This window comes from Pogonomyrmex barbatus, unplaced genomic scaffold (genome assembly GCF_055798465.1).
Source record: "Pogonomyrmex barbatus isolate J1 unplaced genomic scaffold, ASM5579846v1 scaffold16, whole genome shotgun sequence".
NCBI lineage: Eukaryota > Metazoa > Arthropoda > Insecta > Hymenoptera > Formicidae > Pogonomyrmex > Pogonomyrmex barbatus.
The window spans coordinates 5554988-5574615 of NW_028297112.1; the positions used below are offsets into that span (position 1 = coordinate 5554988).

The window sequence follows — 19628 nt, forward strand, 5'->3', positions numbered from 1 at the left end:
CAACATGGCGCTGCAATAAATCTGGCTACAGTCATCGTTTATAACGCGTGTGTGTCCGACGAACATTGCGCTTTTGCGATTATTCGTTCACGGCGTAAATACGCTGCGCGAAAATTTATGGCCCGACACGCTGCCGTTTCACGCGCGCGATTTTAACGTCTTCGTTCAGTTTGATTTAAGCAACATTCGATACCCATTGTTAACGGTTACTGATTCGTACTTGGCTCGTAAAGCGAAGAAATTGGAATAAAAGCTATTATTCTACGACTTTTTTTTGAGATTAATTAACATATATCAACACGCAGATTTATTGACAATTTTTGATCATTTCTTTTTTGGCTCGTCTAAGAAAGTCTATGTTACGAAATCAAAAAAATAAAAGAAAGATATCTATAAAGCTTTCATATTTCAAATTCAGATCTGAATTTTTTCACAAAACTATTTTGTTTTACAAAAATGTTCGACTGTAAAAAAAAACTGTTTTTTATCAAGTTTGGTAATCTTTTTTTTTTTTAATAAGTAATAAATTTTATAGAAGAATTTGATCAAGTCAATGTGTTTTTTTATTAGTGAAACTAGTAGCTAGAATCACTTGCACAGGTTGTCTCTGAAATCTTTTATAAAAAAAAAATGGAAAATTATAGAGAAAGGAATAAAAAAAAGGAAACAAAAGAGAGACTCTACTCTAGACAATCATACGGCATACGACAAAATTATTTGGTAGTTATTGCACTAAAAGTGCCGGCGTCTGTATTAATGCCGAGAAAATGTGAGGATGAGGAAACCTAAGGTGGGGAAGGGGGGGGGGGAGGAAGAGAGGAAAACGAGAAGAGGGATACAGGAGAGGAGGTAAAGGCAGGCGGCAAAGAGAGGCGCGCGCGTCTTGCGGCAGGAGGCAGTAATTGCGTTATTAACTTAAAAGTGAGGTTCTTCAGATGGAAAGAGAGAGAGAGAGAGAGAGAAAGGACCGGAGGGTGGGTGGGGAGCGAGAAAGGAAGGGGGAGGAAGAAGAGAGAGAAAGAGCGCGCGACATCAGAATGCTGCCAGCCGGTCTTCTCGCGGATTCCGTCGTATTCTTTCGCGGCACCGTATATACCTGCGAAACGACAGCGTGGATACGGAATTGCAGGTGAACCACCATGGATCCACCCGTGGCGGCACGCGATGAGAGACCATGGATAAGATATCGTTATTGCTATTATGGCGGATCGACAGTCCGTCTTCAGATTAGTCGGCGTTAAAAAATAACAGAGCGCTTTTTTCGAGGAAGCAATCCGGCTGAATTAAAGTGCGAGTTTAGAAGATTTAAATTAGATAACTGTCATCGAAAATTAAACGATTCTATTGAAGAGAGAATTCTAGAGCGTTGCGATTTCATAGAGAACGATGATTAAGATGTAACGGAGTTTTTTTCTTTTCTTTTTTTTTTTTTTCTAATAAGATAAAATTTAATAAATAAATCTGACAAAATGTGTTGAACGAATACGTGTCTTGAATGACTCTTTAGTCTGGCGATATTGAAGCGGATCTTATAACAATTAATTATGTAAGATAAACATAGTATGGAATAAATAAGACAAGTTTATGCGATTTCTTCTTGTGTACACAAAGTTAACGAGAAGTGAGAAATTCCTAGCTAATCCTCTGTTATGAACAAATAGCTAGAGCAAGCAAATCGAGAGACCCTTGAGAGCAATTCCGTGCTATCATCTCGCAGGTATATGCTACGTATGAGTAAAACTTGTAAAATGAAGAAGAGAAACAGAGAAAGAAGAAGAAGAGAAATAGAGAGTTATGCAGCATTCTAATCTCGTTCAGTAAAACGGAGGATGATTGCATCTCAGATGCAGAAGAAGAGAGAGAGAGAGAGAGAGAGAGGAGGGGGGGAGGGAGGGAGGAATGTAATTTTGTTACATCTTGCGCCGAATGGCTTCAGGCATAATATGGCGAAAATATAGTGCGCCTTGCAGAACATAAATGCGAAATTTATATGGATAAATGTGACAATACACATGTAGAGTAAGAGTACAAAATGTGATATGGATAAATGTAAATATTAATTCTACGTGCGTGACTTATTTATTTAAGTAATTACTATATTTGTCGTTGAATGACGCAATTTTTAAACCCCCTAATATTTTCTTATCTTTTTTTTTTTTTAACCAAATGAAATAACAAGTGACACAAACGAATACAAACGAAGTACGAACAAAGTACATTAAGCTTATTTACTTTTTATAAAGTTATATGTCAAGTTCTTATCGATGAACTAATATTCCTACTCTAATAACATGTATTAACCTGATAAGTTTCTTGTGTTTTCAAATGATACAAGAAAAGCAAGAAAATTAGATGTATTTAATGGCTTTTAAACAGTTTCATACACATTCTGCACAGATAATAAATCTAAAATAATTTGTTCCTTTTTTCCAGTTGACGTCTACGTGATTTCGTCATTCTGTGTAATTTTAGATGTAAACGATATGAATGACAGAACAATAAATGGAGAATGTTACAATCAACGTAAGATCTACTTACTAACTGTATTTACTCGGAATCGCGTTTATATTCGATTTTTCAAGTACATTACCTATGATCTGTTTTACACCATGATTATATCAGGTAGGGAAGCATGAGCCTGGCTTAATAGAGACGTAACGCCATACACAGTCACGTTACACAAAGCAGGAGGCTGAGTCACGACCGATCAATGTTACACGCGGTAGGCTCAACCTCCGAACCCTTTTTTGTCTTTTATCTATTGATAAGTCAATCAATCGAGATCGATCGCCTTTATCCGATCATGTCCGTCGGTGAGATTTATTTTCGTTTCTAATTAATGATACGTAAATAAAAACATGATATTTCTCGTTGTCGATGTTGATATCGAGCAATACTTAAAAAAAATGAACTATCTTTAATCAAATTACAACTTCAACATTTTTTTTTAACTTAGACATTAGATACTCAACAGGTGACATCGGGTGATGATTCTATAAATAAACCTATCATTTATTAAACTTCAATTAAGAAATGTAAAAAATGTAAAAAAAAAATATCCCTGAGGAATCTCTAATTGGGAGAGGCATGCGATATCTCCGCGATACGTTTCGCGTAATTTATATTATATATTGGACGTAGAAGACGTCCTCGAGGATTTGGATTAGCAGATTTTTATTCACGGCATCTGGAGAGCAGCCATATTTTATACGCAAGTTATGCGTCTCACGTTGTACATTATTTTTCCGGCTTTTGTCCGGCGAATTTAATGCCCAGTGCCAGCCGAAATATCTCGGAAGGGAATCAAAGTACCGTGTCTCTTTCGTTGTACACGGACTTGAAGGACGCGCGCATAAGTACCTTATGTTCCCACGCTGGAGCAGCCTCGAGGGCTTCCCATTCCGCTATCGGCTCCTCACATTGCCGCGGTATCATGTAGGTATGTACGTATCTTCTCTTGAAGAAGGCGCATGTACAGGGTGTACCGGTGAAAACATATTGAGCCGCGGTTTCGTGAGGTGAATTAACAAACGCCAAAGAGAGACGATCGAGAGAAAAAAGTGTCTGCGCTTCGAAAGACCTTTCATAAATATCCGTCCGTCGATAATCGATCTTACATTGACTTGAAAGTGGAAAAAAAAAAAATGGAAAAAAAAAATCGCAAAGCGATTTCCATCGTTCGGAATATACATCGGACGATGGAAATATGACGCGATGGTTCGATTAAAATAACATGGTCGTTATATTATCCGTTGATTATCTGAATTAAGCCTAATACTCACCTCGCAAACCTTTCCTTGTCCTGCACATTATCATCGTCTAGTCTTCTATATTTACAACCACTCGGATCATCCTCGTCGGATCTTTAAAATAAATCAAGGACAACCTGTTAGTTTTTATTATGATGTTATTTCAATAGTTAATTGTGTCATTTTTAAAATAGTGTTATTAAGAAGACTTGCAACTCTTAAGTCTATAGTCGTTTTGTTACGTTGTAGTCGCATAGCTTTTCTCACATGTATTATATCTATACAACGATAACGCGATGATAATGATACCGTTAAGAGTTATAGAATAAAATTTGTAATTTGGTACTTAGATACTACTTGGGTGTCGATATTCACGTATCATCGCACAATACGAAAAGATAGGAAGTGAGAAGCGGCAATAAGGCATGAATATCTATGTATCAATTCTAAGTCCAAAATTACAAATCTTAAACAGCACTGACTTAAGGATAAATATATTCTATTTTTATATACAATGAAAAAAATTATGAAAAAAATTATAAATTATTCTAGCATTTAAACTACAACAAATTTTGCGCCTTAAAATTTGGATTGAAAATTATTTAAATATAAAATAGAAATGTATTTTATAGAAATATAATTCAAAAATGATAAACATTTCAATTTCTTTAAGTATTTTAAGTATTCAAAGTGATTTATGTAAAGTAAGTTTCATTGTAGAGATGTAGAGATTGATTGTTCTGTAAATAAAATCTAAATTTTTATGAGTATATTTTTACGAGAGTACAAATGAAGCAAGTGATGAAACAAACAAAATAAAATTTTTATTTGTACTTCTTTTGATTTTGGATTATGCATAATTTATATTTCAGATATAATTATTAATTAAATAAAAGAAGAAGAAGAAGAAAATTTCGATACATTTTATGGGATCTATTATTGTAATCTTATATATTATCTTATTAAAACGTATTGTCATTAATATATCTGAAAAAATTTTTATAGTATATTTATTCGTATTATTTTTATAGTATATTTTATCGCTTCTGACGTTATAATTTAAATAGTAATGATGAATGAATAGGAATCTTAAACGCTTCATGAAATATTATTCTATAAAAATTACCAATATTTGAAGACAAATTAAATCAAATGATGGATGAAAAAAAATGTGTTCTAGTCCGAAAGAGACAAATGGCTGTGGATAGCCTAGTTCAATACTCGAAAGGAACAAATAATAGAAATTCCACGTGCGTCGCCTCACCCATACGTAAAGCGTAATTGTTTCCGGACTGACAAACGTGACTGTAACGTTCCAAAATTGGTCACTAGGAGGATCGTCGTCGAGCTTTCCCTCCTCAAATCTGGAGCGGTCATAACAGTAAGTGACGACGAGAATCTTGTTCACGATATTCACACCTATTCATTCGACAGCTACCGGCTTTTTCATTTAACCCATAACGATGGGTTGGCCATTATGGTGATAAACAATCTTTCGAATATTTCGAGAGGAGAATAATTGTCAACTATCTTATTCTATTGTGACATCACATTAGTTGCATTAATATAATGCGATATAATATAATCGTTGAACAATTAATGATTAATAAAATTTTTTCAGAGAAAAAAGTAATAATCTCGATTATCGTTGTGTTAGACGACATATCATATACATATGGAAATTTTAGATTTTTTTCTTAATTCTCACTCATTTCATGATGTAACACGTCAAATCTTGATTAAACCTTGATAAGGTAAATATCATACCTCGATACATATTCATTAAATAATTATTCATCCGATATGTCTACTCATTTTTAATTTTTAGATGCCCTAAATGAAGCACGTGATTATCAGATTGATATCGACCGATCGCGCTGAATTTACCGCAGGAGTCCAAGAGCAAGAGCGTTTAAGAGCCGTTTCAAAGAGTATAATGGGAGAGAAGGACGGATGGACGCGCCGTTTCTACCGAACGCGATAGAAAATTATGCTCTCATTGCGAGAGCAGACTCCACGCTCGCGCGCAGAAATCCGGCCAATCGTCAGTCTATATCGCGCAGCGTCCACACGGGTGATGTACGATTCTGACCCTGAGCGAAAAAGCGAGACCCCTTTACTTACTGGCAACCCCTCCACCCGCCGGCTTTCTGCTTCGCCCTGTCCCGCCCCTGCCCCTCTCGTACCCCTCCGCGAGGCTGGTGAACGTCGCGTTGAAGAGACGGCGTACAGCCTCTTTGCCCCCCCCCCCCTCCTTTCGTTTCCCCGTCACAAAGTTCATAGGACCCAACGGATACGAAGTGGGGGATGGTGTAGGGCCGGCAGCGAGTGTATCCGGGTATCGCAAGCGCGCGGGGGATTTCAGCAAGGTCCCTGTTCCCTCTTCGTCTCTCTCGCCGTCATTTTCCTGCGCGGGAACCTTCTCGATTCCCTTTGTCCCCACGTTCTCCACGTTCCTTTTTTCCTGCTCCTCTTCCTTCTCGCGAGAGCAAAAGGAACGAGAGAGAAAGAGAGGAAGAGCGGGAGAAGGGGGGGGGGAGTCGCGGAGACCTATGGAGTACATAATGATGCGCCCCGCGGTATTACGTCGACTTAACGGACGCGTATGCGTGCTTCGCAAGCGATGAAGTCGAGACGACGACGTCGAGAAGTATTCGCGGCGGGCGGGCAAAGCCTCAGGAGTATGCTGAAGTTTTAGAGAAAAAAAAAAAAAAAAAAAAAAAAAGATTTGATCGTGATGCAAATCGATCATGTGAACATTCGCTATGATTGAAGAATAAAGTTATAATTTCCGCATCTCTACACGAAGAGAACAGTTTTGCTGGCAAATCTAAAAATTTGGTTAAATACAGAACTGAAAATAATTTGAATTATTAAAATTATTTTGTAAGACTCTTAAAATAGTAATAATAATACTGCAAAAATTTTTCACTCCCTAATAACCGTAATTTAAAAACCGTATATAATAAAGTTTTGAAAGTTCAACAAAATTATTTTTAAATTTGTATCTGAAATTTGTATCTAATTTTCAGATTTACCAGCAAAATTATTCTCTCCGTGTAAGAATGCTAATATCTCGTTCATTATTTTAATTACATAGTAATTTGTTATAAGAGATTTGTTGTAATATAAGTAATAATAAAATCCTTTATTTTGTAACTTGTAATGATTTTTTAATATAAATTTCATTATCGTTAATAATATAATTGCACAGTTATTTTGTGATACATTTTGTCTGCACAAAAATTTGTAACACATGTGTGACGTGTACTAAATATCATGTAAATTTAATTCACATTTATATACAAAATTTTTGAATAAACGAATATATGAAAAAAATAGAATTATAAAGTCGACTCTCTCTCTCTCTCTCTCTTCCTCTTTTTCTGTTCTGGATCAAGAAAAATGCGTTCAAGTTACGTCGTAAAGGTAGAGCAACGATAAAGTGAAAATTATGGGTAAAAAGACAGCCGAAGGCGAGAGAGAGATAAATATGTGACAGGGAGATATATGAAGCGCATAATGATGCGTAGCGCAGTATTACGTCGACTTAATAGGTGTTTCGCAAATAGAAATCCTCGCATAGTAGGTTTAGCGACTCTATTCGGGATATATTTATGACGAGCAAGAAGTTCAGTTCTTCAATAATGTCTTCAATAATATCTGTACACGCTATATAAAAAATTGTCGAGAGTTAAAATGTAAAAATAACAATTATATTTTGTCAGAACGGTTTATTTTAATCATAAAATTGCTCATCAATTTCTTGTTTAACCTTTACTGTCATGTCACTTGATCATTATATATTGTCAGGCATTGAGCCTAATATATGGATATTTGACATATATTTCCTTGTACAAGAGTGTAATGCAAGTATTAATTTATAATTAAATGTCATATTCAACATATTCTAAGGTTGCGTGTTAAATCGTTAGTTATTAGCAGATATTTCTCGTCAATTAAAAAATTCTGAAATTGATCTCGAAATTCCAGCAGAACTTAGGTAAACATGTAACATTACCGATCGCTGATAAAAATCGTTAATTATAATTGCGAAAAGCAACTCTCGACCGAAAAAAATATTATCATTTATTTCGGTATGTATTTTCCTGTTTAAAGAAATAAAGGTATAATTATAAAAATCTGTTCAATACAATTACATTCTAGATTAAGGTTCTAGATTAAGGTTTTCAGCAGAACAAGCAATACGTTAATCTTTCAATTTCATCTAAATCTTTTTCTCGAGAAGTTTTCCGAAAATTTCATTGAGAATTTAATTAAAGAAATGCACGTTTGCGTTCGTCGAAGAACGCATCCTTGAGAGAATGGATATTTAAATCTATAAATCCAAGATGTATGATTTCGAGGTCGTTCTGCCATTACGGTAGTTTGGCTTTTAATACCGAGCGATTTGGGCGGTCCAATCCGGAATTTTGGTGGCGCCGATTGAAGAACAGACGGAATACATAGTTAGGGTTGCTCTTTCTCTCCCCCCCCTCTCTCTCTCTCTCTTTCTCTCTTCCTTTCTCTCTCATTTTACGCTCTTCACGCGCATTATAAGTGAACTTCGCAACGCGATCGAGGGGATCAGGGGGCAGGGCCCCGCTCTATTTCCCTGTATACGCGCGCCGGAACGCCCGATAATTTGTATACGTCGCGAAAACCGTGGGAACAAAAGCACCGATACTTAAGTGTACGCGGCGATCATTATCTCCGCTATCGGGATACCGTCGTAAACTGTCGTGTCTTTTAATGTAGCCGAGAATGTTGCGCGAGAATAACAAACCACTCGTTCGAGAGAGCGGACACGTGTAGCCAATATCGCAATAGGCGCACTTGGTATACGATGCATATCCGTTTCGGCGTAATGGGTTAATAATTTAGCGATATATAATAGTCCATGTGCATTTAAGTTGTTCGTCATAACGAAGTTATGTTAGGTTTTAAGTTTAAAGAGCCGGCCAGAACAAGAGAAACACAATATTCTTACGAAGAAGAAAAAGAAAAAAAATTTGTGTGACGTGGCACGTTGTCCAATTTACGGAGTCTTTTTGCATTTTTCTAGATAGGTCTCTGTCACGACCTGACCCCCTCGTTTCCCTCTATTCACCATCTTTCGTCTTTGATCGTTCTGCATTGTCCGTCGTTCCTTAAGTTTATGTAAAAGTTTGTAAGGTCCATGTGTTACAAATATTTTTTTACGCCGTTAAATATATATTTAAATAGTTTCTCGAAGTCTCTCTATTTGATATAAAGTACAAGACAACATTAAATGTATAAAATAGTTAGATATATAAGATAATGTATATATTAATTAAATCATTAAGGTAATAAAATTAAATTTTTAAGACGTACTCTTCCAATTGTAAAAAAGAGATAAGAATTTTGTAAAAGCACTCATATTATTTCCCTCTTTTTTTTTTATATAACCACAAACACGAATGCATATCAAAAGAAACAGAAAATACGGGAGAATTACTTTCATTTATTTTGTAATGTCGCATGTCGAATTTCACGTATCTAATTCGGCATTTGCCCATGCGGCATTTTCAGCGAGCAAAGAAACGGAAGGAAAAGATGAGGGAGGAAGAGAAAAAGCAGAGATGTCAATGGTGTGAGAAACACGAAATGCACAAAAATGTCGATTGATCGTAGGCCGTGGAAAATCGTCACGGTGATCGGCGACGAGAGCCGGTAGGAGCGATCGAGGAGGTGGTGACCAATAAGGTCGCTGGAGAACGGATAAGAGTCGCGGAGCCGAAGAGCGATGGACCGCCCCTCGTTGTGGCGGCAGTATGCGAGGCCCACCAATGGCCACGCTGTTTTCCCCTTAATATGCGAGCCTAGCCGTCGGCATTATCGTCCTCGTAATGAAAAAAATTACGTCACTCCGCCGCTTAGGCATTAGATAGCCGATCGGCACCATGAGACATACCATTGCTGGATTCGTTCGGGGGCCGAGGTGATCTGAATGCTCGAGGCACGATGTGATCGATTCGATCTCGGGGGAGAATATATAGTTATGTGCCTACCGGAAATTTATATATATATATATATATATATATATATATACACAAAGACGAACGTAATGAATCTCTAATGAACGCGCAAAGCGATTTCGTGATTTCAACAGAATTTCTATGATATATATATAAAGAAAATTTGAAGTTTTAGAAAAAAAAACGAACGTAATGAATCTCTAATGAACACGCAAAGCAATTTCGTGATTTTAATAGAAAATTTAAGAAAATTTAAAGTTTTAGAAAAAAAACTTTATCGAATAACTTTTGGTAGTATAAACTTTATCAGTAGATTTGGATTTCGTCCATTCTAAGTTTTTTTTTTTTTTTTCATTCTTCGTACATGGAAAGAACAGTTTTGTTGGTAAATCGAAAAATTTAGCCCGATACAGATCTGAAAATAACTTTATTGGGCCTTCAAAATTATTATATACGACACTCAAGTTGATTGTTAAAAGATAAAAAATGTTTCTAATATTATCATGCTTAAGCGTGTTACATAATAATTTAATTTGGTCCAACAAGATTATTTTCAGATCTGTGACAAAATTTTTAGATTTAGACCAGCAAAACTCTCAAAAATGTGTATATGCATTAAAATTCTGTCGACGTACATTCTTGCTATCAGATATATCTATAACCTTAGCTTCATTAGTACATCGAATCCTGAATATTATCATAGATTCTCGATACCATGTATCCTTGATATGATAAATCTCTGCTTTTCTATGATCCTTGACATCTTGATATTACAGGTCTGTGATATCATAGACCCGGCGAAATTGCCGAGCTCTGTAGATCATAGATTGTCGGTATCCCGCATCTTTAATCTTACTGCCTTGGATCTTTAGGTTCAAAGTAGTATTCCAAAGTCAAAGGCTAAAGATTTTTGATATCATTTGTTATTGATCCGTGACATCAGAAAAAAATTTCCAATATATTAATGTCCAATATCATTGGAAATTTATCATTAAAATACTTTAAATTCTTAACATAAATTCATAAACTCATCATTAGAGGTTTTTCATGCAATTTCGATTTCATAGGGATGTAATGTTTTTCATCATAATGATTCGCAGAGCCCTTAGTTTTTGTCGAACGATATAAATGCCGATGATAGACATCAAGATTCGCTCGATTTTGTCCCACCGCATGCCGGAACGGAACGAATCAGAAACTCGACCGTTTTCACGCCTGAGAAAATCTTTATTGTCTAAGGCGGGTTGGTTCGCTTTCCTGAAGCGGAAAGTCACGCGAATCGATGTACAAGGAAGAGGAAACGAGAAATCGACTTAATTGCGCACGCCGTTTGATACTTTAGTGCGTATAGTATAACAAACAACAGCGTACAATTGACTACTTCCATACGCCTTTCTTCCGTCCTGGACATCCATTTTTTCATATTATTTTTAACGAGCCATACGCTCTAGTATCTAATTACACATATCTTTTAAAATAATAAATAATAAACAGGAGAAAGAGCAACGGATATTCTAAAGTGTTTTTATGTGACATGATAATTTTACACTTTATATTTGAAATTTAACACAATTATTAAAATTTACTATCGAAAAAATTAGAAGAATTTACGAAATATAAAGTTAACAGAATAATAGACAACATTATTCGGTAGACAGAATCTTAGACATCTCATATTTTTTTTTTAATTTATATCTATAAATTATTCAAGACGCATTGCTTATATCGCGAACCACGTACCGTACCGTTTGAATAAAATTGATTCTTATTGATTAGTTTTGGCAATTTTGAAAAAGGAAGGATTTTAATTTGTCAGTTTACTTTTTCTTCTGGTAAAGATTTGCCATTCAAGAGTTCCTTTGTACAGGCATGGCAAATGACGTGCACGGCGTTCGGATGCATGTCGATCGTGTATGACATAAATATGCATCGCGGTCCGTTCTATGCGTACAGAGCGTTACTAACAGGGTCTTAATTATGAATTAAAATAAAACGCGCGCTTCAATCTCGAAACACACTTTTCTCGGCGTCAAGCCATCCGGTTCAACGACTCCTGCTGCAGCAGAAGCGTGAGGAAAAATATCGTGGGCGCACGAGAATGGATATAATACCAATAATCACGATTGAGCGATTTTTATACGTTCGTTCATTATTTTCTCAGTCGCACCTCGAATGACTCGAATATCGATCAATTTTCGTTAAACTGAGAGTTGAATGGACGTCAGAATACTTTCCACGGCGCTTCCATTTTTCAAACCAAATGTCAAAGTCTTAAAATAATACTAATTGTAAGATGTATACGAGAATCTCGCACAGTCTTCCATTATTTCATTAATTTCTTTTTTTAACCATTTCTTAACTACAAATTCTCTCGGGATTATCCACGTATCTAGGTAAGTGGAATCCGACGCGCGTTTTCTTTTTTGCACGACACGTGACGGAGTCGGCCAACTCCGCCGAGTCTGCTTGCCGGACAAGGCGCCTGTGGATTCGGGAAACGATGCTATTGCGTAACGTAAATGATCTGGTAATCGGTCACGTGGATTTGTGTTGGACCGGGCCGGCCGCAAATCTCCGCTACGTGACGAATTCCGCGACAAGCGGGTTTTGCCGCGTGTCTGTGCCGCGTGTGTGCCGGCGCTAAGCTTCGCGCATTAGTTCGCGCGCTTCTGCAATCGACGGCAGTTTGTTTGCCCCGTGGCGAACGGTGCATCGCGCCAGCACGAGGACGAGCAAATCGGACGACGCACAGCAACGCTACGTAATACCTCATTAGCGTTCGAGGAAGTAAGGCCACGCACTGCCCATAGCGAGGCTTCTTTCGCTTTCGTAGCAGCCGCGGCAGCGGTGCTCGAGCGAGAAGAATGCTTAATTAGAAATTTTGTTTCATTGATATCGCTTCCGATCAGAGTTTCTTCCCGTTTCCTTTTAAAAATGATAAACACATCTCAAGTAAACAAAAAAATGGAAGGAATGACATTTAATTATATGCAAAAGTCTTTCTGTTATATCAATCAAAAGTATTCTTGCAGAAGAAAAAAAAATATATATATATATACAGCTTATTTATTTATATAGCTTTACTTGTCCGTGTTTTCAAACTAGTTTATGATATGCAATTTTAATATTTTTATTAAAAGCACCGAGCTCGCCTTTGTCCTTCACGGTTTGAGATTCAGAATCGCTCGAACGTACTTCGTTTTGCATGGCGTGTGCGTGCAAGGATGCACGTATCAAATGCACGCCCCTCTGTTGCTGTTGGATGTTAATTGCACGCCGTAATCATTTTAACATACGTTCCAATTATGCGAATGCTATTTGGACTATATTTGCATCGTAAAAAAACTCCCCGATGTTATCATTCCCCGGTAGAACCTCTGTGATGATTTAACGCAAAGCTTTTAATCGCGCTAATTAATCCCGCTTTTATCGCTCAATACAATTTATCGGTGTAAAACTTCCAACGCAATTGTCGATAAAATTCGCGCCTATCGCGCGACGGCATTTTTGTTAATACATATTTTTAGATATCTGGACTTATCGTACCGCACGTGCCTAGGACTATAATTATGTGTATCCTTCTCGTAATATCGTCTCGCCACGAGTTTCGTTATGGTTCCGAGAGATTATCGTTATCGTTGTTTCGATGACTGTACCCAAGTATCGCTTCATTCAAGGCCGCGCGCGAAAAGTTTTTTTATACAAGATACACGTGCCAATCTTTATGTGCGGAGTACATAGCAGGAAACGCGAGCGACGCGATTTCGATTAAAAATGTAGTTCGAATCGGTAGCGGGAAGACACTTTGATCACATATGGCATTACTTTATTATACAGTTTTTATAGTCATATGGCATTACTTTATTATACAGTTTTTATAGTCGAAAAACACAGCTATTAAGAAGCTAAAAAAAATTATCACTATTATCATTTTATTAAAATGAAGTGAAAAAATGCAATCGTACGAAACAACATTCTTCCTATCTATTCCTTCAGTTATAAAATACATATTACAAACATATTCTGCTTCAGAATATTTAATAGTTTAACATGACTGTGTTAATTCTAAACTGAAGATAGGATGTTTCTTGAGCATTTCGAATATCTCTGGATGCTTTCCATTTAGTGACACAAGTCGACACAAACATCGTTTTATCTTTCTTGGCATTCAATAAGAAACAAAAACAAAACGATATTTATGTCGACTTGTGTCACTAACTGGAAAACACCATCTGTTGTTTTTAATACAAAAAATACCGAAGAGAAGTTGGTCGTTTCGAAGAGAAAAATATTATGATATTGGCAGTATTTTTTTAAATAACTATTATTTTACGAAATTTCGAGATCACCAACATTTTTTTAAATGGATGGCATATTAACATAGTAATATAGTTCATTAAAAAATCACATTTAAATATATATATATATATATATATATACATATACATATACATATATATATATATATATATATATATACATATACATATATATATATATATATATATTTAAGTCAATATATTTTATGTGGTTAAATTTATTTTTTATGAATTACATCGGCACGTTAATAAAAATATTTCACTCACCTAAAAAAACCTATTAATGATTTCAAAATGATCAGTTACAGCGAATACCCTATATAACAGAGTTTGCCAAATCGTTTACCCTCGCGTTTTTTTTTTTTTTTTCTTTTGGCGCTTCATGAATTGTTACGCTCTCTAGGAAAAATTCAACACCGATTCGACTATGTAATAAAATAATTCAGATCGAGTCTTGCCAGAACGGGGCGAGAATCTATTGAAAATTCTTGCTTTGGCCGCACATCTCCGGAGGGAGAGCAACAAGTGAGTAAACATCCGTGCCATGGATCCTCGAGCCCGCGCGAATCGCGCCGCGCGATCGAACTAACCGGACAGCAATGTGCGACCCAAAGTTGCGGAACGGCAGAAATGTCGTGACACGCGTACGTCCAACCGTTAAGAGACGAAGCTGGGATCAATGGCGCGTGACTGCGTCAGGTTCGTTGAAAGTGAGGCGGAGATATAACGGCCGAATGGGAAAAGAAAGAGAGAGAGAGAGAGAGGAACAGCTCCCCTTCGCGTTCGCTCACCCCCGAACGAAGCCGACTGCTATTTTCGACGGAGCTACCTCTTCCACCCCATCACAGAAAAATCAGAATTTAAATATAGAAAATGCACATGAAATGGAAAACCAGAATATAGAGGAAGATATAATTTATTATGGACGCCTCGAAATATCGGAGAATGTGCGAAGAACGTGCTTAGTATAATTGAGCGTTTTTTTATCCGAGCGATAAAGAGGAATAAAAGATAAAATAAAAAGAGGAATGCTGAAGATGTTGCAATCAATAATTCTGCGTCATGTTATGCTTATGCTAGTCAAAATTATTAAATATATCGAATTTTTTTACATCATATTCAATGTATGCGTTAAAATACCCGGCCAGTTAGTTACAGCGAAAACAAAATCGCGACTGTTACGCGAGCTGTTCGTCGACGTGCTGATGTGGATGAAAATTTGCTGATTCCGCAATAACATTCCGTATACAGACCAACAATAATACGCGACGATGACAGCATGGAATGAAATTACGCGACATAAAACACTATACTTACGTTTTTAACATTTCTGTCGTCGGCAAAGATATTTTAGATCTGCTTTTTGATGAATTGCATTTTTTTAAAATCAAGTTGCGAATTAAAATTCTTACGTCGTTACACTGTATTCAAATTAATATTGTACAAGTAGAATCGAAACACAATAGTAATTTTCGTTTGAATCAATTAATTTTTGGACACTGGCTTTATAATTTTATTAATTAATTTTGTCATGTCAGTTCAGTTTTCCAGTCATTTTAAAATTCAATAGTTAATCGATAATAATTTCAAAAAAAATAATAATATCGAACGTTCCTCTTTAAAATTTATTAATCCTATCTCTTCATATTTTATGCTGATGTTTACTTAATAATCGAATTACCTCGATTCAAAAGGCTTTACGCTCCTCTTTTTTTTTTTCTTTTGCACGATCGCGAAACAAGCGCATTCTGCGAATTGTTGGCATCACGTCAGAATGACTCGTCGGCCGATGAATTGCAATGTTGCGAGTGCTAATTGAAGACGCGTGATTAAAACGACGAAGAGTTTGTACGCCTCAGAATCTGTATGTGCGATTAGACAGAATCGCAGCAATGGATACTCATGTATAAGTGGAGATAGATGTCATGAAAATTACCAAGTCGGCAGCCATGCCGTAAAAAATATTTTTATATCGTACATATTCGTAAAGTGTGTAAAGTGCGTTTGGAAGGTTCAAAGAAACAAACATAACATAAATAATAATCCGTTAGATTCCAATGCATATTTTTAAAGATAAATCCTTGCGAGAAACAAGGAAAATATTTGCGCAAAGCAAGGAAAATATTTACGCGATTATCTTTATTAAGATGCGACGTCTTAAAGAGGAGGAGAAAAGATATAGCGACGAAGTAACGGTGACTGTTTTTTTTTTTTTTTTTTTTTTTTTTTTTTTTTTTTTTTTTTTTTTACCTCCGTCTTTTCGACTGGGTCTCCGTGTGGGCCTGTTGGATGTGATGGGGCGATAGGTCGGGTCCGTAAGACAGAAGCTGATTTCCTGCGGTGGCGGGACAGGCGGCCGGGGGTGGTGGTGGGCCTAACTGGTAGCCCACCGTGGCGGAGGGGGGCGCGTAGTGCGAGGGGCCCGGTCCCAGACCGACCCCGTACCCCGCGCTTCCCGCCGACCCACCCCCGTACATACCGCTGCTATCGGGATACTCTATTTTGACGGTGTTTCCGGCCAGCCAACTCGATTACCGGAATAACGCGATCACGATCGACAAAAAGTCATCGACGATCTAACTCGCCGTATCGTTGCTTCGAGATTGTTCGTCGATACACTATCGCAGTTTCAGAGATCGTCGTGGCACGCTCTTGTATCGTTATCGAGTCGCTCTTAAATTATCAATCAATTCGAATCCGTCGTCCTCTCGTTCCGAGATATCCACCGATGCGCTTTTGTATTTTTTTTTTTTTATAGAAATACTCATTCAAGTTAATCACATCATGTTAGTCTCAAGTTACGGAAGATTTGTCGTCTTATCGGATTATCGTCCCGGTGCACTTTTGTACATTTAATAATAATTTACACACTTTCAGCTGAACTCCAACAAGTTTATTCCGCGATAAATTTTACTAGCGTAATAAATAACTCACACAAGTCGCTTTTGTTCGCAGCTTTTACAAAATATTTGTATATCCATGTACTTTACTCTTATTAGTTTATTACAGTCTTCAAAATGTTGACGAAACATGCGTCAAATGTGTTGCACTCCTTTAATCCCGATTGTACGAAAAAATTTCGTGATAATACGTGATTTTCGTTCCTTTATCGCATCTCGTCATTTTTTGGATCTTCGTAAAATAAAAAAAAATATATCTTGACGGTTTAACAGCACGAATGCACGATTTCGAGGTTCCTGATATAGAAACTCGTTCGACTATGTTGCGCTCGCCTTCCACCAAATTATCTTGTCATCTTGTTACCTGGAGCAAGATGTAGATCTACCACATCGGTCTACCAACAAAGCAGTTTTGTACTTCGCATTTCCCTCTTCAGCGTTAGTCAGGGATACTTCAAAGTTTCGAAGGCCTTTGTATCTAAATTCTAATCACGTTCGCTCGTGTACCTCACCAAAATCTTGAAAGAATGCGAGAGTATATCTTAATAATTTATACCTCGATCATTTATATTCATTTATTTTATCTGCGCTCTTCAAAAATTCATTCTAACGTAATGATCAACGTAGTGAGAAAAACGTATTTGTCTTATCGATAATATATATATATATATATATATATATATATATATATGTGTGTGTGTGTGTGTGTGTGTGTGTGTGTGTGTGAACGGAATTTTACATTAAAGATTAATCATTCGAGGCTACACATAATTGATCCACAAATTGTATGGCAATCTTTCAACAAAAACATAGATAAGCAAAAACGAGCGCTGGGATTGTCTTATATATTTCCCGGAATCGTTTTATCTAAGAAGTTCTCACGCTTTTTGATATGTTCTTCTTCTTGATGATACGAAAATCCAATTTTCCGTTACTTTTAATTCACTCTCATCTGATCACGGAAAAGTTCTCAAAGTTAATGCATAAGGATATGTCGTTGCGTCGTTGTAACAAGCAACCTCCTATGCCACACGTCGAATTTCACAATTCGAACAAGAGTCGCGCTTCTTTCTAAACTTTTCGTGTTCCGCGAGTAAACGCGACGGCTCGATTAATCGACCGAGCAAGAAAATGCGGAGGAGCAAAACGCTTGTTACGGAAGTGCGCCTTCAGCGCAGCGGCGATTTCGGTTTTGGAAAGCGTCAAACACCAGCCACTTTCACGCAGGCAAACTCCATTCGCTTGCCAATAACAGCCCACCTACGCTCTATTAACTATGTTGTTTGTTTCCTCCCCGCTTTTCCAGAAGCGATCGTGATATTTCCGAAGAGGATTTCCAGTCCCCGGCCAGGACTTGATCGTGAATCCGAGAACATCACGATATTCTCGATCTCGTCGGACCGTCGTTGCACTGAATTTTGCACGCATCTTTTATCGCGCTATCGCATCGGTACGATCCACGGGACAATCGCGCTAATTTTTTTTTCGCCTCGCCGTTTCTTCGAAACGGTGGCCATCGCTAAAATGGTTCGCACGCGTTGCGATCATTTATTACGAATTATACTCCGTTCACAGCCATTCGTTCGATCGTATGGCGAGTTAAGCGAAGCAAATTAGCTTATTTTCAAGCAAGATTATAAAGCAAGTTCCTGCGAAATCAAAGTGAGGTTTCTCCGACGCTCCGTCACTTTATGCGCCTATGAGTTTTCTATTCGGAAATGTCCCATCGATCTGCTTTGTTTCTTCTAAAATTATTATTCGCAGATTCAGGGAGGAGTTTTAAACATGAAAAGTTCAATTATGCGCTCAAATTTTATCGTATTGAAAATCACGATTTTCGATAGTAGTGATCATTGATCTCTTCAGATATATCAAGTTTCTACAGCTGACATCAAATCTCGTGTTACATTTGTTCTTTCGTGAACGATGAAACGAACTCGGTTCAGCTCATGTAGCATGTAGAAACGCATGCAAATCACGGATGTATCAAATTCCCGCGCGAAACTACCCTACTAAATTCCCCAGCGACACCGCTGGTTATCTGCGAAGAATCAGTTTCTTTCCCGAATACTCTTAACGAGTTTAACCGCAGGAAGATCGCATCGTGACACACGTGTTCTTCCTGTTTGTCAAAAATTCATTGTCAGATACAAAATTCACTGAAAAGACTGATCTTTCCTTGAGAATTATTTAAAATTAGCCACAATTTGTTTTCAAACTGTTTCCAATCAAATGACTTAATAATAGTTTTTATGTTTAACGTGACTCCACATTATTTAATTTTCAATATCAAAATAGCCGACTATATCTTTTTAATATTTATATAAAAAGATCTTCGAAGAAGTATTTCCCAAAATCCACGATTGCGTTCGAGGCGGTCGTTTTTTTTTCTTCAAAAAGTCGAATTCACTGACTCAGTCAAACGTTTGACGACACACGCAATTGGACGTCCAATTTTCGGCGCACTCTCGGATAACAACGCGTCGGCAATGGTCGCATCGCGGTCTCGATCGCGATCGATGAAGATCGCAGGCGAAGTAACGCGGAAACACGAACGTATATATGGACGTACGGATGGACGGACGGACGGACAAACGGACGGACGGACGGACGGACAGACGGACGGATGGGTCGCCGACTAGCCACCACCCACAACTCGCT

At 37.2% G+C, this 19628-nt stretch overlaps 1 protein-coding gene and 1 long non-coding RNA gene across 8 annotated transcripts in view; one reads left to right on the top strand and one right to left on the bottom strand.

The window, feature by feature from the left end:
* tgo (Aryl hydrocarbon receptor nuclear translocator homolog tgo) overlaps positions 1-19628 on the bottom strand; it is a 41031-nt gene that overhangs the window by 16908 nt on the left and 4495 nt on the right. For 3 of the 7 annotated variants that reach the window (XM_011644641.3, XM_089074046.1, XM_011644639.3), the window contains exon 3: positions 3783-3863. In XM_011644641.3, the coding sequence (XP_011642943.1) occupies positions 3783-3863 (81 nt within the window). Of the gene's footprint in view, positions 1-3782; positions 3864-16317; positions 17631-19628 lie in introns of those variants that run through there. The other 4 variants (XM_011644637.3, XM_011644636.3, XM_011644635.3 and 1 more) reach the window with 3 other exon arrangements.
* On the top strand, positions 5371-6443 carry LOC148937144 (uncharacterized). Its single transcript, XR_016138649.1, has 2 exons — positions 5371-5503; positions 5578-6443. It is a non-coding gene; the product is annotated as an uncharacterized LOC148937144 (long non-coding RNA).